The sequence below is a fragment of the Chionomys nivalis genome, chromosome X, assembly GCF_950005125.1.
Source record: "Chionomys nivalis chromosome X, mChiNiv1.1, whole genome shotgun sequence".
In the NCBI taxonomy this organism is placed as follows: Eukaryota; Metazoa; Chordata; class Mammalia; order Rodentia; family Cricetidae; genus Chionomys; species Chionomys nivalis.
The window spans coordinates 130,425,770-130,452,744 of record NC_080112.1 but is presented as its reverse complement, the minus strand read 5'-3'; the positions used below and the strand labels follow the sequence as shown (position 1 = coordinate 130,452,744).

Here is a 26,975-nt window from a genome sequence, read left to right as displayed (position 1 = left end):
ATGGATGGTGAACAAGGGGGCAGGAGTGACAAGCCAGGAGGCTCTCCTCACCTCAGATTCCTTTCAAATCCTTTGATGGGGGGTGAGTCATAGAAGCTGTGAACTCAGAGTGCTGGGGTGGGTGGCTAACATCAGGAGAGAGAAGAGAGCTGGACTATGTCAGTGGGTCTTTCTGAGGGATATCCGTAGGGCAGCTACTAGACAGACGTTTATCCATAGCTTGCTAGTCTGAATCCCTAATGTAGTTATTTAAAAATCTACCTTTATCTGTAGAGTCATAAAGGTGAAACAAATTTTAATTATCTAGGAGCATTTTCTAGTGGTGAAAAGTTTTGCTGCAAGGAATCATTGTTTTGTGGGTCAGATGTATTACTTATTAAATAGGAGGTTGAAGAGTTACTTATAAACAGCAGGGTTTGGGTCTCCTGTGTGGTCCAGGTTGGCCTTAAACTCATTCTCCTCTTGTCTCAGCCTCTGAAGTGCTGAGATTACAGGTGTGTGTGTGTGTGTATGCATATATATATATATATATATATATATATATATATATATGCATCACTATTATTGGGTCCTATTGGAATGCTTACATTGCTAAAACATTTCTTTTTGTTAGAAGTTCTCCTAGACATTTCATATTTGGTGAGGCTGGGCTTGTCAAGGATGCTGGCTGATTGATTGACATTAGAAAGGAGTCTTAGAAAATACTGGACGGTTTCCTACAGGTGTGAAATGCACCTGTTGGGTGACAATACTGCACGCTGGCTCGTGGAGAGTCTCATGCAGTCCCTCGCTGTCACTCTCCTGTTAGCACTCAGCAGGTTCAAGATGAAGCAATCCTGGGCCTAAGCGTTCAAGGAGACAGTATTCCATTCAGTTCACTGGTAGGCTGCCTGTAACACTTGTCTGCCAGAAGGACAATAAACGGGTTCTAAAGTCCCCTAGGACTTAATAATGTTTCTCTGCCCCGGTATGTAAAGGGAAAACGATAGAAGGTAGACAGCACAAAATGCCTTCCATCTCTGATTGAGGAGGCAGGCCTGCACATTCTTCTTTTCTCTCTGCCAGTCCTCAGTGGTGAGCAGAGCATCCATACACAAAGACAGAGCTGAATTTATTAGAATGCATAGAACACACATTAGGAGTAGTAGGGAGGTCGAGTGGCATTAAGACTCACTGTCCAAAAAAAAAAAAAAGGGTTTGATGACTATTTTTAAAGCACGAATCCCCTCGTTGTTGGAAACAGGAATTCAGGAGCATTCTGAACTCCACAGTAGAGGCTTCTGCTTTTAGATTTGTTTTGTTTGTATGTGGGGAGAATTAATTTGGAGAGATGGAACTGGATGATGAAGCACGTGTGTGTGTGAACATGAAAGTGAGTGCATGCACTATAGACCTGCGTGTGATGGTGGTGGGCACAGGCCAACATTGGCTATATTTCTCTACTGCTCTCTATCTTGTTCTTTTGAGACAGGGTCTGTTTCTCATTGAACCTGGAGTATACATTTGAGCCAGATAAGAGGGAAGTTTGAAAGGGTGCTGGCTTTGGAGTGGGGTGACAAAGGAAGGATGCAGAGTTCTCTCCCTCTAACTATGGTATATGTCCATGTTCCTGTATGTGTACATACGGGTGTGCGTGCATATGCATGTATATATGTGTGAAGGTCGGAGGTCATTCTATTTTTTATTTATTTTTACTTAAAAATTTCCACCTCCTCCCCTCCTCCTAGTTCCCTTCCCCTCCCCCTCCCCCTCCCTCTCCAGTCCAAAGAGCAGTCAGGGTTCCCTGCCCTGTGGGAAGTCCAAGGTCCTCCCCCCTCCATCCAGGTCTAGGAAGGTGAGCATCCAAACAGACTAGGCTCTCACAAAGCCAGTACGTGCAGTAGGATCAAAACCCAGTGCCATTGTCCTTGGCTTTTCAGCCAGCCCTCCTTGTCCGCCATGTTCAGAGGTTTGATCACATGCTCCATCAGTCCCAGTCCAGCTTGCTTTGATGAGCTCCCATTGGATCAGCCCCACCGTCTCAGTGGGTGGGCGCACCCCTTGTGGTCCTGACTTCCTTGTTTATGTCCTCCCTCCTTCTGCTCCTCATTTGAACCTTGGGAGCTCAATCGAGTGCTCCAATGTGGGTCTCTGTCTCTACCTTCATCCATCGCCAGATGAAGGTTCTATGGTGATATGCAAGATATTTATCAGTATGGCTATAGGATAGGGCCATTTCAGGCTCCTCAGAGGTCATTCTTATGTGGCAAGCTTTTTAATAAGTTGACAGTCTCCCTGTTTCACTAGAGTTCTATTTTGGACATAAAGGAATGAATCCACATAGCTTGATGTTATGGGGCTAAGGATGGAAATGAATGCAGGTTGAGTGCAAGAAGCCTCAGAATGTTCTGCAGAGGGCTTGTGGCTGAATGAAACCCAGGGAAAGGAGAAATTTTCCAGTGTCCAAGAACTGGCACCTGGGGGCATCAAGGATGTGGAATCATTAAGTTCAACAGAAAAGCAGAACGGGATTTCTGATACCACTATTCCATGCAGCCTAAAGGGTTAGCAGCTTTCAAAGACACAAGAATCACAGGATAGATGCCCGGACTCTTGGCCATACCTGCTTGCTTACTTCCTCTGTCTCTGATCCAGAGTGACAAACTCCCTCCCACCTTCCACACCCAACAGAACCATTGCACCCATGCAGCCCTCCCAGTTTTTTTTTTTTCCTCCTCCCAAATAGACATTTTTTTGTTCTCTTTGCACCAGGGGTTAAAAAAAAAACCCTCAGCAGTAACTTGTTACATTTTGTTTACACTTCTGAGGCCTTGACCTTGGTGAAATGTGGAATGAGGAACATTCAGAATGTTTTTTCCAAAGTTGGCTCCAAGACACTCCGCTCAGTTGAAGGTACCCTCTGGCTCAAGGACACATCAGAGGGAAGCCTAGGACTGAGTATGGTTCATTCTTTTCTCTGCGCCTTTCTCTCAAGGAAGGGAGAAAAGGATGGGAAGATGGAGAGCCAGTTCATCCAGATATTTATTTAATGCTTGAATTTGCTGTCCCAGGGATAGGGAAAGAATACCATTCCTCCCCTGAAAGTATTTTGTTAGGAACTGAGTTGTACATCCCCAAAGATACTTTGAAATCCTAACTTGTCTTTGCACTTCAAGAAGAGACTGCTATTGATAAACTGAGTGGCTGCAGGTATAATCACTGAAAATGAAGCCTCACTGGCGTGGCTTGGATCCTTGATCCCTGAAGACTGGTGGTTCAATAAGAAAAGGAGAGGGAACGATAGGAGGCAGAGGAGAGATCAAAGCAAGGCATCTACGAATCAAGGGAAGCCAAGGAGGGACGTCCAGTATTGGAAGCTAGAGGAGATTCCCAGCCTCGACAACAACAAGAGAATACATTCCAATTGTCTTAAGCCACCTAGTTTGATGTAGTTTGGAACAGAATTTTAGGAAACTAACTCACATTGCTTGTAGACTCTTCACAGAGTACATTGAAGGGTCAATTAACCTCCCTAAGTCCATTCATTAGTATCTATCCTTAAGTTTAAAGCAACATTTCTTTTTTACATTTATTCCTTTTGTATGTGTGTGAGTGTGTGCCTGTGGAGGTCCCGAGGACAATTTGTGGGCATAGGTTCTCTCCTTCCACCAGAGGCAGGCGAATCTCTGTGAGTTCGAGACCAGCCTGGTCTACAAGAGCTAGTTCCAGGACAGGCTCCAAAACCACAGAGAAACCCTGTCTCGGAAAAAAAAAAAAGTAGGTTTCATCTGGGGATGGGTTGGTTACTTTAAGATATTGTGGCGACTTGGCAGAGGATGCTCTGAGGGTGTCTTCTCTGTGTAAACAGAAGAGGCCATAGTGTGAAACTGTGGAGAGCAGGAGGGAGGAGGGTCCAGAGAAGGGGAAGAAGGGAAGAGGGGAGGAAAAGGGAGTGGATAATAGTTGGAATAGGTATGACCATCTTGCCCAGCAGGTCTCATGTTCGCTCCACCCTCTCCTCATCAGGATTCTTCTCCAATGTTGTAGTATTGGCTCATGCCACCAAATCTGCCTCTGCCACATCTCAGATACTCCAGTCTCTTTAGAGCAACTCCCTCCTCCCACTTTGGACCTTGCAAAATGTTTCCTAATGTGGACGGATTTATGCTACTGCCCCACATTTGCTAGAGTTCTTTGAGCTTCCTTAATAGCTCTTTTCAGAATGCAGCAATTAGTGCACTTTAAATCTCTCCTGAAATAATGGAAATCTTAGAAATTGTTCCAGAAAGCACAATAAAAGTGAAACGACAGTCTTCCTAGTGTGCCACAGGCTTGATGGAGACGCTCTCCTTTTTTCGGGTAAGTTTAATGCCACTAATTGGAGGATTCGTGGAGTAGTTTTGCCTTGAGTGTTTCCTGCGTTGTTCACTCATAAATCACAATGCTGGATCCATGCTGTTATCAGTGACATCATTTGGCATCCATTTTGTTTTTGGCTGTAAAACCAGATATAGACCATAGTTGAACAAATGTTATTAATGAGTCTTCAATATGCCAAGAGTGTGTACAATCTGGTGCATACAATGACTCTCAAATTTCAAAGACTGTGGTGGAGTTGATGTAAAAAAGGTATTGTGGCCTTGAGTCTCCCCGTTATCTCATGAATAGTCTCCTCCCATGAGCACCATCCTTGGTCTGATAGGAACATAGTCCCCTCTTTGCTTGTTCTCTTCTTTCTAGCTGGCACTTGTCAGGAAGTGGGAGAGGTTGCCTTAGGATTTTGTTGGCCATAGTTTGAGCCTGTAGCTCATTGCTTACTTCAGACATGTGTCCTGGAAACTCCTGGAGAAGGGTGTTCTAGATCTTTCCTGAGTTGGCTGTCACACGGAACAAAACTCAGCTTTCCTTCCCATGTTTTATAGAGCAGAGGGTGTGTGGATTATTTTTATCCTGCAGCATTATGGTGTTTGATTTGTCCTCCCTTTCTCCCCCTCATCATCCACTCCTTCCATCTCTCCCTTCCTCCCCCTTGCATGTGTAATCTGTGCTACGTCAATGCTAGAAAAGTGTTAATATGTTACTCTTACTGGTATCAATATTTAGGTTTTTACATACTCCGCTATTCTGAGATATGCTAAGGGTAGAGGCCTTGTATGCACTTAAGAAAGGTTTAGGCTAAGCTTAGACCTATGTTTTTCTTCTGGGCAGGAGCACGAGCTTAACAAATGTTATATCAAAATGGCTTTGGGGTTAGAAGGGTAACCCCTGTCTATTGTTGATGGAAATACATGGTGAGACAGCCACTTTGGAGAGTACTCTCAAGAGGCTAAACATAAGTCTCTTTTTTTGGGCGGGGGGTGGGGGTAGATACAAATAATTGAAAACATACATTTATCCCAAATATGGACAGGGATGTTTATAACAACATTATTACTAACCCCAAAGTGGAAACAACACAAATTTGCTTCACCTGGTGAATGAGTCAATAAAATGTAGTCTATCTATAACAATGGTTATTTGACTAAAGATGGGAGGAAGTGCTAATACATGCTACAGGGTGGATGCAGCTTAGAGCATGCTGAATTAAAGGCATCAGTTCCAAAGAACCACATAACATACAGTTTCACTTAGAAGAACTGTCTAGAATAGGCAAATCCTCGAAGACAAGAAACAGATCAATGGTTGTCAGGAGTTGGGGCAGGTGCAGATATCTAGTGAATGTTAATGGCCGTGAGGCTTCTTCACAAGGTAATGAAAATAGCCCGAGATCGATTGTGGTGCTGGTTGCAGACTCCTGTATTTATAATTAAAAGCATTGGGTTATATATACTTCCAATGGGCAGATCATATGTGAATTGTAGCTCAATGAAGATATTCACTAGCTATCCAGATGTAGATATTAGTATCGTCAGCCTTGTGGTGTGTTCCCAAACAATGTTTTATACTTCTAAAAGATGCAGGCTGTCTCTGCTCCCTAAATACTGAATTCTGCATGATTGCAAAGCATCCATTAGACTTGGTTTGGGTCTTGGGGGAGGAGCATCATTCTGTATTTGCTGTAACAAAGAGGGATAATGTTTCTTTGATGACTAAGTAGGAACCAAGACCCAGTTTGGGGCCTTCAGTTAATAATATAGTTGCAACACTTTAATGACATCTGGGCAGAGATGTAATTTAGGCCCTAAATGACCTTCCTGGACTGTTTAGGCTGTCAAATATAATAATCTTAGACAGCATTAAAAATGCAAAGGGTTTTGACAACTGTATTTCTTAGCAGCTGAGTGCTTGGAAGAAAAAAAAAACAAGCTAATCATGTCACCCTCAGTCATTGGTGTCCAGTTGCACAGGCACTGAAACTAATTTTCAAAACCATCCTCGAGATTTGTGTTTTCTCGCTGAGGATGTTCTGTGAATGGTGTGCTCCATGATCAGCATCCAAAGGATGGAATTACCTGCATTTTTATTCTAATTCAGCATCCAACCTTTCTAGATGTATAATCTGAAATTAAAACTCCCTAGAAGCAGTGGTGCTTTTCCTGAGAGAATTAGGAACCTCTGCGGATGCTGTGAGGATAGGTACCTAGTTCAAGATTTCAAAGCTAGGAAAAGCCATTTCCCTTAAGGTGTTTTGTCTCCAGACCTTAGTGACCCCAGTACGAAAGCACTGGCTGGGCTGCATGTAGGCGGCCCACACAGCGTCCTTTCATGTACTAAATGCTTAATGAGTCCATCTGCAAGGATGGTAATTTGCTCCCTGGGACAGATTTGCTAGGGCACTGATGGCTCCAGGTGGCAGGCAGCCCTCAGCTAACGCGTTAGGTACAAAGTGTTCTTGTCTTCCTCTTCGTGGTCTTTCAGTCTGCCGGGCATTAGCAATTCCCCTCGCTCTCAGGCTCTCTCAGCCTTTAATAGCCCTTAAGTGCCCATGCAAGGAGCAAGGAGCATTAGACAGTCGCACCTTGCCTGCGTGCTGTGTGCTCATCAAAGCAAGGCAGAGCTTGGAGCCGATGCCGACTCGGGTAAACCTCCCCCATTGTAGCTTTCTGCATCTGGTTGTTCTGGAAATCAGATGCAGCTTGAGAGGAGAAACAAATCTGATCTATGCCGCATTCAATTATATCTATACTTAATTACAAGGGCAGAGGAAAGCTTAATGTGCTGGATAGGGTTTATGGGCTTCTTTCCTGAAAATTTGTAGTCCTCTTGAATGATAGTAGACCACATTTGCTGTTTTAAATGCAGTGCTTACGGGGTGTAATCAAGGCACTGTTTAGTGTCACGACAAGATAATAATAGTAGCTAATACGTATTGAGCCATGAGTAAGTATATTTCTGTCTTTACCCAGAATTAAACCGAGCGTCAGAGTTTGTTTAGGGGGCTACTGTTCAGAAGAAGTCAACTGGGTCAGAATTCACGATGTTCTTTTAATCTCAATAGGACATTGGTTAGAGGGGAGGGCCGCAAAGGATGCCACAATTTCAAGGTTAGGCTGAATTCTGATTTGTGCTTAATATTGGGACAGATGGAACCCTACAAATAGATACAGTGTTCCTTAGACTGGATTCCAAGCCCAGTGGTGTAGGTAATTATATGATTGCTACTATTAGTGCATGCTGCTGTTTGCTGAGCTGCCAAAGTTTGTGTTTTCACGCAGGAAGGGAGACTGGCAACCACAGCTGAACTCGCTAATGCTGGTAATTAGCAAACCTCTCGTGTCACTAAATGAATCCTTCGCCTTTGAAGCCAGTATGAAAATGGAAGTTCAGTCATCTACCTGGCATTGCAGCTTGCCTCTTTAAAATAGTAATTTAAATCAGAGTTGTTTTGGAACGATGTATAAAACCAAAAATTGTATGCATTTGTGCGGTACTGGGTAATGGCTTGATCTGTGCTGAAACCATGTTGTAGATATCTGTCTCTTCAAGCACCGGTTGTTTCTTAATGCTAAAAATATCAACAGTTTTGTAGCTCTTTGATAACTGTGTCAGGCAGATGCTATTTAAAATCACCCCAGGGAGGAGCAGTGGACCATAGTGTCCTCTTCCTCGCTCAAAGAGTGATTTAGTATCCACTAATCAATCTTCTTTATCTCGTCTCTCACCCTACTCTCCCAGCCTCTGGTGACCACCCGTCTCCTCTTCATTTCCGCATAGGAGCTAGATCGTGTTGGACTGGTTTTTGGTGTTCGGCTTACTTCACTCGACATGTGTTTCCAGTCCTTAGTTTGGGTGCTGATCTAAGCACGTGAGCATGATGTAACCCATTCCTCTCTTTTCACGCAGATGTCGTGTCTGATTGGTCACCTCTGCACGATGCTGCCATCCATGGCCACCTGCTGACCCTGAGGAACCTTATCAGCCAGGTAGCTCTAAAAATAATAACAGTATCAAGTATCTCCCATTGCTATATCAGACTGAGAAAAGAGAATTCACAGAGTGATAGCAAGACAGACCTTTCCTCAAGCAAATTCAGCAAAATGAGGCGAATCTCATTGTAATAACCATTTCCTTCTTTGTAGGCTGTCACAACGTCAGTGTTTTGTGAAAACCTAAGCACACAGTGGGAAGCAAGCTAAATAGTTGTTCGATGACTTACCAGAAAGTGGTACTTTATGTTCCTTTCCGTTTTCTAAACAAACCGTGTTCTTTCATTTATCAGGGGGAGATGGTTCAGTCGGTAAAGTGCCCACTGTACAAACATGAAGACCTAAGTAGGAATATCTGGAACACACACACACACACACACACACACACACACACACACACAAAACAAAAACAACCCAGCAAATATTGGTCTGGGCACAGTGGCCCTATAACAGCACTCAGCGCAGAGACGAGCAGATCCTTGGATTTGCTGTCTAGGCGGTTGATGAAGGCTGGGTTCAAGAAGAGACCCTGTATGAAAAGAAGAGGTAGTGAGAAAAAGTGAAAGATAGCTAGTTTTCTTCCTCTAGCCTCCATGTGGACACAGCACACGCATATGTGCTCCTACAGAAACACACACACAGACTTGTAACGCATGAGCAAATTCACCTTGCAAAGTGTGGATTTTCAGCTGCAGCAGCTCCGTCTCTCAGGGGGATAATTTCTAGAGCCATGATTGGCCATCATACTAGAGTGGTGCTAATGCATCTAGTGGGTAGGAGGCAAGGAAGGCGTTGAGCGTCCTGCAGTGCATAGGACAGCCCTCATGTCAAAAATGAGGCGGCTCTAAATGTCAGTAGCACAAGACTTAAAAACTCCTAGTCTAAAATAAATGCTTGAAAAATGTCCTTTTATATAGGTGATATTCAGTGATATTTTCAGTTTGGTCAAATTTCCAGTTGCCTGTGGCTCTCGACAGTTTGATTTTAGTTTTCTTCTCCTTAGGTGCAATTTGCCTATACTTACCGATTTTTGTTGGCTTTAAATTATTAGAATCTTTTGCACAGACACTTTAAAAAGCAGTTTACATTCTAACAAAGTCTTTGTTCAAAAGGTTCTATTCTCTAAAATGTTACTGTATGATTGTGAGGGCTCTCTCTCTCTCTCTCTCTCTCTCTCTCTGTGTGTGTGTGTGTGTGTGTGTGTAGAACTAGGGATGGAACCTAGGATCTTGCCCAGGATAATATAATTCGCTCTTTTGAAAGCCAGCAAAATCTATGGACACACTATCAATGAAAAGTTTCAAATACATGAAATATAAATCAGGGGAAACCTATCAAAATATTGAAACAAATGTGTGATGTAATAACATAGGGATTTTTAGATTGATTTGTTAAAGTTTTAGTTGTGATTTTGAAACTGCCATGATTCTGAGCAGGGTGACAGACGCGATCTTAGTAATTATGATTCACTGAAAATCTCTGGGATAGCTATGGATGATAATGCTATTAATTTCAGGACACATAAAGGCAGTTAAAATAAAAGTGAATTCAGAAAACACCTCAATTTGATGGACCTATCTAAAATAAGAAATTTGTCCATAAGTATTTTATTTCTAACATAAAATTTATATTACCATAAGCTACTGTATTAAGACAGTTTTGGAAGCAGCAGCCTTTTATAAATAGATTCTAACACATAACTCTAGCTAAAAGATGTTAGGCTAACATTTAATATTCCAGCAAAATGAAATATTTATGCTAATAAGATAATATGAAAAGCTATCATTGATGCGTTTATTTATCACTTGTTTTATTTGGGTTTTGTCTGTTTCATTTTTATTTGATGTGTATGGGTGGTTTGCCTGCATGTATCCTTGTGTACCATGTGTGCACAGTGCCACAGGAAGTCAAAAGAAGGTGCTTTGTCCCCTGGAACTAGTGTGATAGACAATTGTGAACCACCATGTGGGTACTGGGAATTGAACCTGGGTCCTCTGGAAGAGCAGAAGGCGCTGTCCTCTCGTGAGCCACCTCTCCAGCCATATGCGTCACTTGTTAACAGGAAAGGTGCTTTTTTACATTTGGTATTTGTATATTTACTGACCATTAACTTAGAGCCATGCCTTTATGTAAAGTCTATGAAGGCAGTTAAGTGAGTTGTCATGTTTGGACATTGGTCAGTGCCTTTATAGAATGAAACCTCTAATACCCACCTCAATGTCCACCTCAAAACTCTGGAATAAACACTCATCCCAATAGAATGGTAGGATACAATAACCATGACTTCTTGCTAGTGTTTGAGTTAGTTGACAGAACCCTGACTTGGCCAGGATCAGCTCGAAGCTGTGGCACACACATCTCTCTTTGACCTCTGGCTACCGAAGGGATTTTCTCTTCTTGGCAAAAGGCTGTTGCATAGCAGGACAAGTTAAATCATTCAAGGATGGAATGCTTCCAATCCTGGTTTATGCCACATCTGTTAACATTGAATTGGGTGAGTCAAATCAAAGAAAGAACATATTTTGTCAACTATGATGTAATATACAGCAATGAAAGTATATAGATGAATCTGACCAACACATTGACTAACACAGAATACATACTTCCTGGGTCAGTTAATGAAATGTTAAACACACGAGAGAAAAGTGATTGTCCAGTGTTAGATGTCAGCTCAGGAATCCCTTTGGGTACCAGAGGTGGGAGTAATCTGGATGGCATACAGATGTTTTCTTTCTTTACCTGTATGCAGTTTTTTTTTTATGGTGATTCACTGAGATAACACTTAGGGTTTGTGAGCTGTGTAATAGATCTGTTATAGTTCAACAACAAAAGAAAGCATTAAAACCCGACAATGCTGGTTCGTTAGGTCAGCAGAAAGCTGCTAATCTGCCAGAGATATAATAGAGAACTTAATTTGGTGGTGTTACCTCCAGATTTTGTGTTAGAATTCCCATAGGGTGCTGCTTGGTGGGGGTCTTTAAAATTATGGACCCGTCACTGGACCCGCTAATGAAAGCCTGTAATCCCAGATACTCTGGAGCTGAGGCAAGAGGACTACAAATTCAAGGCCATCCTAATTTACAGAGTGTGTTCAAGCCCAGTCTGTGCAACTCAGATCCTATCTCACATGTTTAAAACGGCTGGAGGTGGGGTGGGGGATAGCTCAGTGGTTTAAGTGCTTGCATCTCAAGTGTATGGACTAGGGAATGGATCCCTGAACCCATATAATGCACGTGGGGATGTGGCCCACCTGCAGTTCCAGCCTCAGAAGCAGAGACAAGAGACCCCCGGAGCAAACTGGCTGGCAAAACTAGTCATGTCTTCAAGCTCTGGATTTGACTGATAGAGCTCCCACCAGTGAATAAGGAGGAAGGACAATTCCAGACATTGACCTTTGTTCTATACAGGAAAATGCGCCCACATGCACATGCACATACTTAACACACTCACACAAATACAAACATTTTATACACACATGCACATAACACACACAAAACATGAAAATGGAAACAGAAGACAAAAACAGAAGATGCAAAGGGATTTGGGTATAGCTCCAGTGATAAAACACTTGTCTAATGAATGACAGGGTCAAGGTTCAGTCCTGCGCCTTACAACAATGAACCAACCAAACAACGTGGTAGCTAAATTCAGCCTCCTTTCATTATGTTGCCATCACTCTTGTGTGTAGCTTGGATACCAGGACCTTTTGAAAGCTTCCTCCACGATTCCTCTCTGTAGTCAAAACCAAGAAACATCTCAGTTAGTTCTCACCACAAGCAAGTAGGGAAGAGTAGATTTTTATCCCTCAGTTATCCTCTTGAGGAAAACTGTTAGACCTTCTTTCCTTTTGAGGGTTTCTCTTGCTGGGATAAAACACCATGGCCAAAAGCAGCCTAGGGAGTAAATGGTTTGTCTCAATTTATACTTCCAGGCCAACAGTTTATCAGTGAGGGACGTCAGGGCAGGAATCAGGAGGCAGGAACTGACGCATAGGCCGTGGAGGAGGGTTACTTACAGGCTGCTACTCATGGCTTACTCGGCCTACCTTTTTTTTAGAGCATTCAGGACCACCTGCCTAGGGGTGGCAAGGCCTACCTACAGTGAACTGGGCCCTTCCATATCAATCATCAATCAAGCAATACAGGCTTGCCTCCAGGCTGATCTGGTGGGCACTTTTTTTTTTCCAGCTGAGGTTCCCTTCTGACGTGACTCTAGCTGTTTTCAAGTTGATTCAAAATTAGCCTGCACAGATGCCCACTGGGATCTTTAAAAGGCTAATTAAAGATCAGGACAGAAGCAAAATTACTTGTATTTAGAAAGTGGCAACTGACTGAAGGCTAAGTGAGAAGGAAGAAGAGATCCCAGATAGTGTTGACCTGGCAATTACTGAGTGCTAAACTTTTGCAGCCACCATTTTCCAGTCTTAATAACTTTAGAAGGCAAGTGACATTGTAGCAATTTTACATAGGAACATGTTGTGTTGTAAACAGGAGGAGCGGGCTGCTTCCCGCCGCCTGGCTCCCGGCTAGCTTTACCCGAAATAATTACACGGAAACTGTATTCATTTAAACACTGCCTGGCCCATTAGTTCTAGCCTCTTATTGGCTAACTCTCACATCTTGATTAACCTATTTCTAATCACCTGTATTGCCACTTGACTGTGGCTTACTGGCATGAGTCTAACCAGCGTCGTTCTTGGAGAGGAGAGCCATGGCGTCTGTCTGAATCTGCTTTCTTTCTCCCAGCATTTTGTTCCGTCTACTCCACCTATCTAAGGTGCTGTCCTATCATAAGGCCAAGGAAGTCTCTTTATTTCACCAAGGAAAGCAAAACATAGAAAGAAGACCCTCCTACATCAATGTTGCACCTTAGGGATAGGTAATTGGCTGCTAGTCACACTGCTTGTTAGGTCCTGGTACTTGTGTTTGACCTTGGGAGGAACTGCCAACCTACCTCCTGAGCTCTCAATTGTAGAGATCAAGCAAGCTCTTCATGCCACTGAGAGAAATGGGAGTGGCAAGGATGTTTTTTTGCTTAGATTGGAGCAGGCTGACTTTATATTGCTAGTTGGGTCCCTAGGTGATTATGTCTTGGCATAGAATTTGAAAATGCACCAGATATTTTCAAGCGGCCTACCAAAAAACGTGTGTGGCCATGGGCTGAAAGAAGGTGGCAACTCTTAAGAGAACCATTACAAGCCAGGCGGTGGTGGTGCACGCCTTTAATCCCAGCACTTGGGAGGCAGAGGCAGGCAGATCTCTGTGAGTTCAATACCAGCCTGGTCTACGAGAGCTAATTCCAGGACAGGCTCCAAAACCACAGAGAAACCCTGTCTCGGGAAAAAAAAAAAAAAAAAAGAGAGAGAGAGAGAGAGAACCATTACAAAGAAGCTGTCCAGTCAGTATGTGTTTGAGCAAGCAGAGCTCCCTGTGGACTAAAAATTACACCCTGATCTTACACGATTCATATTTGTCAATTATTCAGACAAATCCTGAGATCATTGAAGGCACAGCTGTGGCTTGATGAACTCTAAAGAAGGTCCTAAAGGTTCAGAAGGAGACCTAAAGGAACTTGTCTGTGACACGACTGTATAATGGATGGTTAAAAGGTTTCACACTAGGACTCATTTCCGCGTTGCCTTGGGTTTTCCTGGGTTTACATACAAGTTCCCAAGTGTTGGCTTTGAAAGAGCTAGAGGGCTACTTTTCATAATACAAAATGAGTAAAAAATTTCATTAAAAGGACAATTGTCTTTCATTTCATCCTCTGTTAGACAGGTAAAAAAGCAGCTGTGCGTGTGTGTGTTACTGGGAATTGAACCTAGGGCCTTACATATACTTGGCAGTTAATGTACTACTGAGCTATGCTACCAGCTTTTTTTCTTTTCTTTTCTGACTTAGGTTTTTTTTTTTTTTTTTTTTTTTTTTTTAACTTGCTGGTGCTAGCCTTTGAACTTTGCTCTGTAGCCCAGGCAGGATTTGACATTTTGATCCTAAGCAGCTGGGACTGCATGCCTATGCCACCAGGCCTAAATTTGCAGTTAACAATTTCATCATGAATTTTCCTATGTGCTGCAGGGTGAATGGTGTAGATTAGACAAATAGAAGAACATTGATAATAAAAATTTAAACGAAACAAGAAGATTTGGGTTGGTGCTTTCACTAAAATGAACAAATAATTAATAATGGCAATAGTAAAATAACGAGTGTCATGTTGTAAAGTCCATGGTGATGCTTGGGAAAGGGATATATTCAGTCAGCTAAGTTCTGCTGGTGTGAGGACATCGGGAGCCGTGTTTTGCGGTGTCAGGGTGTACAGATGGAATCTGAGGTTCTGGAGAAAGGGAAACTCAGTATCTTCCTTCCCTATAAACAGCGGGGTGGGCATTGAGAAAGACTATCAATGGCCTTGGAGCCTCTCATTTACAAACATATTGAGCCCTTTCCCAGGCTCTGGATCTGAGCCCCTGTGAACTGGGGCGTGAGCACCGAGTGATTTGATATCTCAAATTGTGTGACCCTGCCAATGAGAAGGTAAAAGCCAAAGGCACAAGATGATGAGTGGCTGACCCACTAATAAATGTCCACAGAAGTAGAAAAATATGTGTCAGGACTAATGGAGAGTAAGGCCATTTATTGGATCCTTTTTAGGCAAATTTAGACTGTTCCAGGAAGAAAAGTTATAATACATATGTGAGTCATTGATTAAATTAGCCATGCATAAGGGCTAGGGAGATAGCTCAGTGGATAAGAGCATTTGCTACACAAATATGAGGACCCACGTGAAAAGCTTGGATGGTCACATTAATCTGCAACCTCAACACTGTAAGGATTAGGGAGGGAAGGGACAGAAGGCTTGCTGGAACTCTGTGACTTTCAATCAAACTCCAGGTTTAGTGAGTGATGCTGTCTCTAGGGCATATGGAGGATTGTCATAAAGTAGGACACATGCACCTGAACACGCATGTGTGTCTACATCATACCTGTACACTTACACACATCCTCTCTCTCTCTCTCTCTCTCTCTCTCTCTCTCTCTCTCTCTCTCTCTCTCTCTCACACACACACACACACACACACAATTAAAAACAACCCTAAGCATATGTAGATTAAAACGTACTTTTATTGTATCCGTGTCTCCAGGATAACATGTTCTAAGATCGGGGTAGGGCTGGGGCTCTGGAACTGCTCCTGGATGGACCGCTTTTCATGTCCTGCTTGCACTGAGCTCAGGATCTATCTCCTGGACTACACATTTCCCTAGAGCATGATGGATCCTGAGGCTAACCTGTTAGACAAGTTTTTGCATTTCCAGATCTAGGGCTGAGTGTGGGAATGCAATTGGATCTTTGCTTTGGGACTTTTTATCTACCGAGGTTCATCTGGTGCTTGGCCCTGTATCATTTGGCCCACACCACTTGCTGTGTAAAAAAAAATTGCTCAAAAGTTAGCAACATGAAGCAACAAACAAGTGTCTTTGTTATAGACTTCATCAGGAATTTAGACAACATTTTGATGGGGCCAGGACTCTCGAAAGAAAGTCTACAGTCGTCGTAAGACTTGACTAACAAAATATCTGTACCCAGGCTTACTGAGACAGCAGCTGACAAGATCCAACTCCTCCTGAGGGTCTCACTTCCTGACTGGTTGTTGGGTGGGGGCCACCCTCATTTTCTTGTCAAGGACTTCACCAGAAGAAGCCCAGAAGATGCCAACACTAAAGAGATCAAGCCAGATAAGAGTTGTTTACTCTTGGAAACAACCTTTATATATTATCTTAATTAGAAGCAAATCTTAGTATGAATGCAGCTCAGTGGTAGAGTAGTGGCTTAGCACATGCAAAAAGACGAGGAGCAAAAGGAGAGAAGAAGGCAGAGGGGAAGTGGAAGGGAGGAGGAAAAAGTAGGAGAAGAACAGTTGAGGGGGAGAAGCAGAGGTGAAAGAAGAGAGGACCGGAGGGGGAAAGGGAAGACTACAGAAGAAAGAGTAAGGGAAGAAGAGCACAAGAACCTAGGAGGAGGAGAGGAGAAGAAAAGGGGGAGGATGAGGAAGACTGGAGAAGGAGGAGGAAAAGGAAGAATGAAGGAGGAGCAAGAGGCAGCATCAGAGAATACTGCATTAAAGAAGAGCCGAGTACACAGGCCATTACTAATAGGAGACAAGACTCACTGGAGGGCTTCCCAGGCAATGTGTGGGTGTGGGTGCGTGCGTGCGCACACACACATACACTCACGCAAGCCAGGCAAACAGAGGCTCACATATGCTTTTCTTCACTCCCTTGTCATACTTGTCCTTCTCAGTAAGTACTTGGCAAGTCCACTGTTATATCAAGCAGATTGGCAAACAGTCTACCAGGTGAGCCACATCCCCAGACTCCTAGATATCTGTTTCTGGAGTGTATATAAGAGTGAAATTGCCGAGTTGCTGGCTTCAGTAGATCCTGGCAAAGTCATTTCCTTTGTGGCTGTCTTATATTTGGCTTTCATTTGCACTGTGGAAGGGGCCACTTTTCTTGTCTTTTTGTTTTTACACGACGGTGACGACTTTAGTAGACTTCTTTTTTTTTTTTTGCCTGCCCATATGATTTAACTTTTCAGAGAATTCACATAGCACTAGAATTATATAGCTGAAAACCAACCTGAGGGTACTGTTGCCTTCTCTCCCCTTTTGAAGCCATTTCTCTTCTACTAGGGCTGGCCCGTGAACATCATCACAGCCGATCACGTGTCTCCACTCCATGAAGCATGCCTGAGAGGTCATCTGTCTTGTGCCAGTGTTTTAATAAGTCATGGAGCTCAGGTAGGTGAAGCTTAAATAATAGAAACAAGCAGTATCAAAAATGAAGGCTGGCTATTTCCATCGCTCTGAATAACTTCCAGTCTGATTTGAAATGTGAGGAGTGAACCTTTTCAAGAGTATTCTGCCCATCAAGTGCATGTACTCTACTGGGAGGTGAACTGTTTAATTTTTAGCTAGAAAGTTATATTAGTTCATTTTCTGTTGCTGTGATAAAACACCATGGCCATCTCCTGCATGTCCTCTAAACCTTGGCCTTCTTTGGAAAGAGGGTGTGTCAGTGAATTCAGATTTTCCCCCACAATATCTTCATTTAATAGCTACATCAGATTATATGATTAGAAGGATCTTATGTATTTGGGTTTGTTTGTAGCTGCAACATCATGACATGGATGCTAGTTTGTAAATTTCTGTGAAATTTCTAACATTAGAAAAATAGCTCCAAAATATACAATTTTATGATCTTACTAACCAGTGTTGTATCTATTTGCAAACATATTTAAGTAGCATCTTGAATGACTATATAAATTCTTCATTGACCTGACCCTACCATCTTACTAATTCTCTGATTAATGGATGAATTGAACAAAATCTTGGCATATGTTAAGCGTGTTTGCACGAGAATCAACCTTTTAAATGAAAAAAAAAAAAACCAGATTTTTTTAAAAGTCAATTTCAGATTATTCTGGCTACTGTGTAGGATAGATGTTTAAAATGGACACATTAATTTGTAAGCCATGCTATGGATCATCACAACTAATTTCAAAGTTCATGACCCCAAGGAAGGCAGGGAGGAGATCGAATCTTCAGTAGCATTTTTACTGCCTTATTCTTATACTTCATTTTTTTTTTATGACAATTTGGTGGTCCTCATTTTACATAAAAAGGTGGACTTTAAGGCTCAGAGAAGTTTAAAAAAATGCTTTGAATGCGGGAGGGTTAACGCGTGTGTGGTCCATGTCAGTCACTGTCTTCATCCTGGAGCTGGGTTTTCTCCACAGGTGAACTGCATGGCTATAGATTGGCGAACTCCCTTGTTTAATGCCTGCGTCAGTGGCAGCCAGGACTGCGTGAATTTGCTTCTAAAGCATGGAGCCACTCCCCATCCTGAGAGTGATCTGGCCTCTCCCATCCACGAGGCTGCAAAGAGAGGTAAATTCATGGGGAATTTGGGGGTTTTTACTCAGTCCTACTGAAATGGGAAAGAAGAGGGACGTTTTGGAGCAGTAGCTTTCAAAGGGCACCTGGTAGGAGGACCATCAGTATGAAGGGACTGTGAAGGCAGACTCTTGGGCCCTGCTCCAGCCCCATTTAATCCAAATCCCTTCAGGGGGTTCCAGTGCACAGTTGAGTTTGAGAATCACCCTTTCAGAGCTATAACAAGGGATGGTACACAGTAGACTATGGATCTTTGTGGAATACTTGACCCCATAGAAATCAAGGCTTTTTAAAAAGTTCCTATTTAATTGTATGAATCAATAGGTATCACACTAACATTTTCATTTGAGGCTGTCATGTACCTCTGTCATATTCAACCCCATTTCCCTCTCCTGCCCTTCTTCCTCTTCTAAGTAGTCTCCCTTTTACTTTTATGGTGTGTGTGTGTGTGTGTGTGTGTGTGTGTGTGTGTGTATGCACATGCATATATAATCTAAGTTTCACATATGAATGAATGTGTATTTTGTATTTGCCTTTCTGGGCTCGACTTATTTTGCTTAACAAGATGCTCTCCAATTACATTCATTTTCTTGTGAACAATATAATCTCAGACTTCTTTATGGCAGAATAAAACCGTGCTGTGCATGTATCATATTTTCTTTCCCCATTCAGCTGTTAATGGAGATCTGGGATGATTCCCTATCTCGACTACTGTGAACCATATTATGATAAGCCTGGGTTTGCAGATATCCCTGTGGTACATTGGCTCAGGTTCCTTTAGTATATACCTAGGAGTGTTGGTATAGCTGAGTTGTATGGTAATTTCACTGCAGTTTTTTCTGGGGGACCTCCATAATGCTTTCCATTGTGGGTGTGATAAAATACTTGGACCTCTGATGAAAGCAACTTAAAGGACAAATGGTTGATTTTAGCTCCCACTTCTAAGTACAGCCCATTGTGGTGGGGATTTCAAGGCAACGGGAGCCTGAAGCAGCTGGTCACATGGTATTTACAGCCAGGAAGCAGAGCATGATGGATGCACACACGCTGCTGCTTAGCTTGATTTCTCCTGCCCAGGGAATGGTCCTGCTCACAGTGAAGATGAGTCTCCTGCCCAGGGAATGGTCCTGCCCACGCTGAAGATGAGGCTCACATACTAATTAACAACAATCAAGATAATCCCTCATAGAAATTCCCAGATTCCAATTTCAATCAATAATTCCTCACAAGTGTGCCTGGAGGCTTACCTTCAAACTGATTCTAGATTCTGTTACGTTGACAGTTGTCACAAGGGGCCAAATCTTTCTATAACGTAAGATTTGAAGTTTTACTTTTCTCTAGTATTTATCAACACTGGCACACCTATACTTTGCTGGAGGACTTTCTGTTTACCCAGTGGCTTTCCAAATGGCTTTGCATTCAACCAGACCAACCCATGTTGAGATTATCTAGGAAAAAGCATTGCCATTTCTTTATGAAGAGCCATACCAACTCAACATATTTACCAGATACATACAACTAAAATGGCTCAACATGAGACCACAGAGAGACAATGTTTAAAGTATGACATTCTGGGTCAAGGCAAGAGTGAATATGTTTGACCAAACTTTGTTTGTCAGACTGGGCTTTGCTCCCATGGGATTTGGCAGTGTCTAAGATTTGCCTCTGCTCACTGTGGCCCTAGTCCTTCGGTCTTTGCAAGCTGTAAGCTTCCTTCCCTGGGCTGTATGTGTCCCATGTCCTCCTTTGGGGCCATCTTTAGCCCTGTCTCTCCATGGCTCTTCTAAGCACACAAACAACTGGCAAAGGGGAACGGCTGCAGGTGCCATTCTAACCATAGCTGCAGATGTGGATGGTTGGAGCCTGCTCTTCGGCTGACCCTCCTTTGGTTTTTGTGAACCAAGGCCAAAACCTTATTCTCCTCTTCGTGGTGTGGCGTGGATGTCCAGTGGTGGAGCTGGCGTAATGGATGTTGGAACAGATATTTACTCTGATGCCAGTGTTTGAAATCATTCTCCATTCTGAGTAAAAGAATATGGCTTTTGATTGCTGGATATGTTGGGGATACATTTAAACACACAAAAAGACTGGGATTGTTGTTTAGGGAATTTGTACCATAATCCCTTTCTTCTTCTTTTTGGGCTGTAGGCCATGTAAAATGCATCGAGTCCCTTGCAGCTTTTGGGGCCAATATTGAATATAACATCAGCCACCTGGGCACTCCTCTCTATGTGGCTTGTAAAAATCAGCAGGTAGAGTGTGCCAAGAAGCTTCTGGAGTCAGGTAAGACAAAAAAAAAATAAATAAGGCGTGCAAATGAAAAGTAAATTAAGTGAATCTTAAAGATCCTTCTGTCATACTAGAGGGAAGACTGTGGCAAGGGGCTTGAGCGAGACCACACTGTCCCGACAGAAAGGTCTTCCACATGGTTCACACTTCAGTTCTTTCACTTCTAACTAGTATGGCAATGAAGAAGAAGATGATGATGATGGTGATACTGCCCATACCTTCTTCCAGGGTGGTTGGTCCTCATTTATCATTAGCTGGTCCTCCCTTTCCTCTGCCTCTTTCTGGCTGGACTATCATACGTTCAGCTTTTCAGAGCTTGCAAAACTGCCAGCTTTTAGCTGACGCTTCCTATTTGGGACTGTCTTCCACATTTCTTTCTGATTAGGAATTTACTCTGCCATCAACATTTTCCTGTTCTTGAAGAGATGTACTAGCATTCCATATCTCCGTTCAGTTGTCCAGAAGGGAGTCCCCTTCTCAAAACTGAGAACACTATTGCAACTCTGTAATGATCTGAATTCTGTTCCTTCTTTAGGACTACAGGAGTCCCGTTCTTCCCAGCGCTCTTGAGTTTGCTACTTCTTTTCACAAGTTTCTCTGCCACCCTCCCTCCTTCCTGTTACTACTTTTAGGTAGAGTTTAAGCTTTGAGTCATTTAAAGCTCTTATCCAGGACAAGGTCATGTTTGGCATCTCTCACAAATTTAAAAAAAAATATTGTTTAAAAACAACTCAACATTTGTTGAGTGGGCACCAGTTTTTGTAGAGGGACATGAGCTCAGGTGAAAGTGTGGCCTGCATATACCTCAGTAAGAAGCAGTGTCTGAGCTGGGGTAGGGAATTATTTAGAGGGTAGGTAGAGTTGGGTGGGCATATTCCCAGAAATCCACCTGACTCCTAAAGAGAATTTGCCACCCTTTCTGTGTGGTAACAGGACCCATTATTCCACCTCAGGAAAAAAAATACCTTCCTTAATTGGTTGTGTTTAATGATCAAGCTCACAGAGTCTCAAGTCCCCATGGCTCTAAATGCAATGCTGACTGTTCAGTGTGTGAACCTTACTTCATGATGTATGCAGGGTTTCCCCATCTCACTTCATGTTTGGTCTGTCTAATATAATGAATACGCAGCTTTCATGCTATCCAGATTTTTCTCAATTGCATCATGCCCAGGAAGAATACTCTGTGGTGAGTTGGTTAGCTCCATATGCTAGTCAGTCCACACTGTACTTCCAGTCACATTGTCAAATGATAGGTTCCTTTTATTATATTTGTGTAAAAGTGTGTGTGTGTGTGTGTGTGTGTATATACATGTGGAGGCTAGAGGTCAAAGGCATTCTTGACCTCAGGAGCCATCCAGTTTGATGTAAAGAGCAGGGCTCTTGCTGGGACCTGGAGCTCCCGACTGGGCTCAGCTGGCCCCAGGGGTCTGACTGTCGCCACCCATCAGCACAGTAGGATTATGAGCATGTGCTACCACACTCATGCTTTTCTCTGGGGGCTGGTGATTGAGCACAGATGCTCATACTTGCATGACAACCCCTTTACCAAGAGAGCTGTATATTCGTTGCCCAGTTTCCCTCTTACTATATTAAATGATATAAAAAGGATCAGTTCCCAGTCTCACGGAATTACATTCATCACAGATTCCCCACTTTTAAACACCTTTGAGACTCCATGGTGTGAGAAAGTGGGTGGTTAGCCGCTGCTCCCCTTTGACCTCTTTTGTTCCTGTGACTGTCTAGGAGCATCTGTGGATCAAGGCAAAGGCTTGAATTCGCCTCTTCATGTCGCGGCCAGGATGTCAAACGGGGAGCTGGTGCACCTGCTGATGGACTTCGGAGCAAATGCTCAAGCTAAGAATGCTGAAGGAAAGAGGCCCATGGATTTGGTGCCTCTGGGGAGTCCTCTGACTGAGATCTTCTTGGAGAGAGAAGGTACCTCTCCTTTCTTTGCCCGAATCTAAGCCATAACCCCTGATATTCCTTTGATCTTTAGCATGAGACAGGTAGTTACTAAGTTCAGACTTGCAGTCCAATAAAAGGTTGCTCTCTGCCGACACCATGCATGGGAAACCGGAAATAATCCCACAGGGCATAGCATTGTTTATGAAGTAAACAGCCTTCTGTTGTTTGATGTTTGAGTCAGGTTGTTAGGCCGGTTTTTAAAGAGGTCGGCTATTATTTCAAAGTATTTGATATTTAAGTGAACTGAAGCATGTTTTAGATCAATGGTTCTCAACCTTCTTAATGCTGTGACCCTTTAACACAGTTCCTCATGTTGTGGTGAGCCCCAACCATGAAATTATTTTTGTTGCCACTTTGTTACTGTAATTTTCCTATTGTTCTGAATCCGAGTGTAAACATGTGTGTTTTCTGATGATGTTAGGTGACCCTCTGAAGGGCTTGTGACAGGTTGAGAACCACTGCTTTAGAGACATTCAGCGGAAGCCTTCTAGGCATTGTCTGATCCCCGAGATGTCTAACTGCTCCATAGAGCAGCCAAACCACAGAATAATTGGTTGCTGGGGTTAAGATGCAGAGAACCGAGAGTTTAGGGTGTTTGTTTAATGAGTCACGCCAATCAAGATGCATTTACTCTTGCAAGTTAACCGCACTCCTCCATAAATAAGGCCTCACACTGCTCACCAAATAACTCAACAGTGGTGGGCACAGGAGAAGGACCATTTCTGGGAGCAAAGAGCCCTTCCAGGTTGGGAGGATACCTGATTGCATTATTAGTTGTCCTGGGAGGAAGTTCAGGACCTAATTCCTGCCAGAGGCTTGATTGTGCTTTGGTTTTGGACTGTGGGATTTTGAAACTGGCCTCCCTACACCAAGGACTCTGGATGTCAAATAAGCTGGTTGTTTTCTAACCACAAGCTGGGAAGTAGGACCGCAGCTGGGTGGAATGGTAAGGTGGGCCGAAAACTTCCCCCTACTCCCACTGCCCCAGGGCAATTGCCCAGCTTGCAGTTGCCTGCATTCTTTAGCTTTTCAGGGCAGGCTAAGGAAGACTGATGTAGGCAGAAGGAGTCAACTAGAGAGCTCTTTCTGTTAATCAGTTGGATAGTCACTGGGCATTTCTGCCTGCGGTTTGATGATTTCTTGTTTTAAGAAGATTCTGTGTATACATACAGGGTCACTTTCTCCGATAGTCCCTCAGGGCTCACAGAAATGTTTTAATTTTGATGAAAACAAGAAGAAAGACAAATCAAGCCTAACTAGAATTATATTTATCTTTATACTAACATAGTTGTAAAATAATTTGTAATATTTTTTTATTGGGAATATGACACCCAGAGTAGCTGTAATTGTGCCTCGGGTCCTCTGAAATCACATAGTGGGACAATTATTACTCCTTCCTTTTCATAGAACCTTATAAGATTTTCAGATTGTATTCACTTATGGTTTCCTTTTTGTTTTTAAAAAAACTGAGTCAGGGTATCTCTATGTAGTCCTGGCTGTCCTGGAACTTGCTATGTACATCAGGCTAGCCTTTAACTCACAGAGATCTCACTGCCTCTGCCTTCCTGTTGGGATAGAAGGTGTGCCCCACCACACTCAGCTTGATGTTCTCTTTCTACTCTAGTCCCCAAAGCTTACCAAGAAAGATCTTAACCTGCGTCTGTCTGGAGTGGGAGAATCATGGCGACTCCCAGACTCAGTATCTTTCTCCCAGCATTCTGTTCTGTTTACTCCACCCACCTAAGGGTTGGCCTATCAAATGGGCCTAGGCAGTTTCTTTATTAATTAACCAATGAAAGCAACAGATTAATACAAGACCCACCTCCATCACATAGAGACCTGTGCCATCCTTAATTTCATCTCACACTTGGCATGGTGACTGTATGACGTAGGATTTTGCTGGCTTAGGAGTACAGCTTGGTGGGATAGCACATGCTTACCACAATGAAAAGCTCTAGGTGCCACCAGAAGGACACCCAACTTTATTTACCCTGAAGAAAATCACCTCTGTTTTGCCTTCACAAGTCACTTTTGGGATTCTGGTGAGGCTACTTCTTAGCTGGCAGATAGCCCACCACAAACGGTCCCAGGCAAGCACAAAAAGTTAGATCTGCAGGTGTAATACATCAGTTTCTGGGTCTGGGGTGTCCTTGCTGATTCAGCTTATCTGATGCTCTGGGCTCAGGGAGGCAACTTAAATTGCTGTCCTTCAAGAGTGTGGGGACTGGGGACTATTAGCTGACATTTAACTGTGTTGAGTTGGGCTCAGCATGGAAGATAAAAAAAGGTGGAGATCTGCCTTTCTTTGGGAGTGAAGGGAAAGGATTTTAAGAATATTATCCTTTTCCCCCCTGTGCTTGGTACCTAAAACTCTTTTTCATAGCACAGATTAAAAATGTATAATGACTAAGGCCCACCAAGCTTGCTCTGAAGCCGTCTTCTTCATTGAACTTCATGAGCGCTTCCCACAGTTTCCCTGACAGTGTGTCTAGCACATATTAGTCACATCCTCCAGCTCTCCTTAGTGAAATTACGTTAACTCCCATTTCTCCCTAAGTATATGTTGTATATGTATATGTTGTTGGTCTGTGCCTTGGGCATAATCTGGAAGGTGCCCTATCCAACTGGTCCCTTCTGGAAAGAGCTCTTAGGGCCCCAGCTAGAGTGTACACACATCTCTTTGACAATGTTTGTTTGCACGTCTTGTCTTCCATCACCCGAGAGACCCAGAACTAAGTTGACCTGTCGCTTGTGGTGAGGCTGTAGGGGCCACAGCATCATTTCAGCTGTCGTCTCAAGCTTGACTTCACAATAGAATGGCCTGGGGCCCGTGGCTTTAACAAAATCCACGCCCACAGGCACAAAGCAATGATATTGAAGCAGTATCTTTGGGGTGGGACACAGCGTCACGTAGTTTAAACTTCCCCAGCTCCAGCCAAATCTAAACTGGATCTTGGATCGAAGGCTACTGTTTCATCGTGTTATTAAGGGTATATAGTTTTCTTTTAAATATTACCCAAAAAGCCCTGTGGTGGTGATGAATGCCTTTCATCCCAGCACTTGGGAGGCAGAAATAGACTGATCTTTGTGAGTTCGAGGCCAGCCTGGTGTACAGCGCTAGTTCCAGGACAGCCAGAGAAGCCCTGTCTGGAAAAATCAAAAAAACAATTACCAGAAAAATTCCATTTTTATTTGGTGTAAGGAGCAGAGGTAGGGTGGGTGATTATACTTTCCCTTCTATACCATAATAGGGTTCTAAACCTTGGTACCATTGACAGAGTCAAGAGCTGTGCTGTGCTCCTGACTCCAGGAAGAAAACACTTCCCTTTTCTTTTCCCCTTCCCAGCCTGTTGATATCGTCATAAGATGTAAACTCCTGGGTGTTCCCTATGCACGTTTTTGTTACTTCAGTTTCCACCCATGAGCTGAAGCTTTGGGATAGCTTAGAATACAGAGTAGAAAAGGAATTACGACTTAATAACATGAATTTAGGATTCACTGGGAGCTTAGTATATTTGAACATCTTTAAGTTGCTAAAATTATAACATAATCATACTTTCATCTAGAACAGTGATTTACTTTTTAAGGTAAAAGAACAGCACCATAAAACATAAATTTTATTTTTATGATTAGAAGTTTCATATAGTCATTTAATCTTCAAGTTAGTTTCCTTAAGCATCTGTTAGCGAAGGTAATTTTTAAACGTTTTTCACACTGTCATAAATTAAAATCCAGTGAGGGGCGGAGATGGCTGAGCAGTTCCGGGTGCTTCCTGCTATTGCAAAGAACGGGGTTCTGCTCCCAGCACCCACATCTGGCAGCTTACAGCCGCCTGTAACTCCAACTGTGGGTGATCCTATGTCCTCTTCTGGCCTCCAAGGGTACCCTCATGTGAGCATACTATCATTTATACACATACATATAGTTAAAAATAAAAAATAGAACTTAAAATACCAAAAAGATTTTACTTCAGTTAAATGAGAAAAGAGAGAACATAGCCTCAAAATGCCCCCTTATATATGCACATAATAATTAATGGTGGAAGAGACCATGAATTTGAAAGAGAGCAAGAAGAGGTATGCAGAAATGTTTGGAGGGAGGAAAAGGAATGGAAAATTCATGTAATTATATTATAATCTCAGGAAAATTAAAAGAGTTAAAAACAAGCAAACCCAAGGGAACATGACCTTACGCGTGTAGTATTTATTTCTGTATAAGAATATTATATATTTCATGATTTTAAGGGCAGTCCTAGGTCAACGAAGCTAATGCGTGACTTGTGCCATGCTCTTTCTCCAGGACCCCTGTCTTTGATGCAGTTATGCCGCCTGAGAATCCGGAAATGCTTCGGCATTCGGCAGCATCATAAGATTACTGAACTCTTCCTCCCGGAAGACCTGAAGCGCTTCCTTTTACACCTTTAA

At 42.9% G+C, this 26,975-nt stretch overlaps 1 protein-coding gene across 1 annotated transcript; it reads left to right on the top strand.

The window, feature by feature from the left end:
- Positions 1–26,975, top strand: Asb9 (ankyrin repeat and SOCS box containing 9). Its single transcript, XM_057760172.1, has 7 exons — positions 1–82; positions 8,263–8,342; positions 17,035–17,142; positions 18,141–18,291; positions 20,446–20,580; positions 22,330–22,521; positions 26,851–26,975. Exons 1-7 carry the CDS (start codon positions 1–3, stop codon positions 26,973–26,975), a joined length of 873 nt encoding a protein of 290 aa, XP_057616155.1.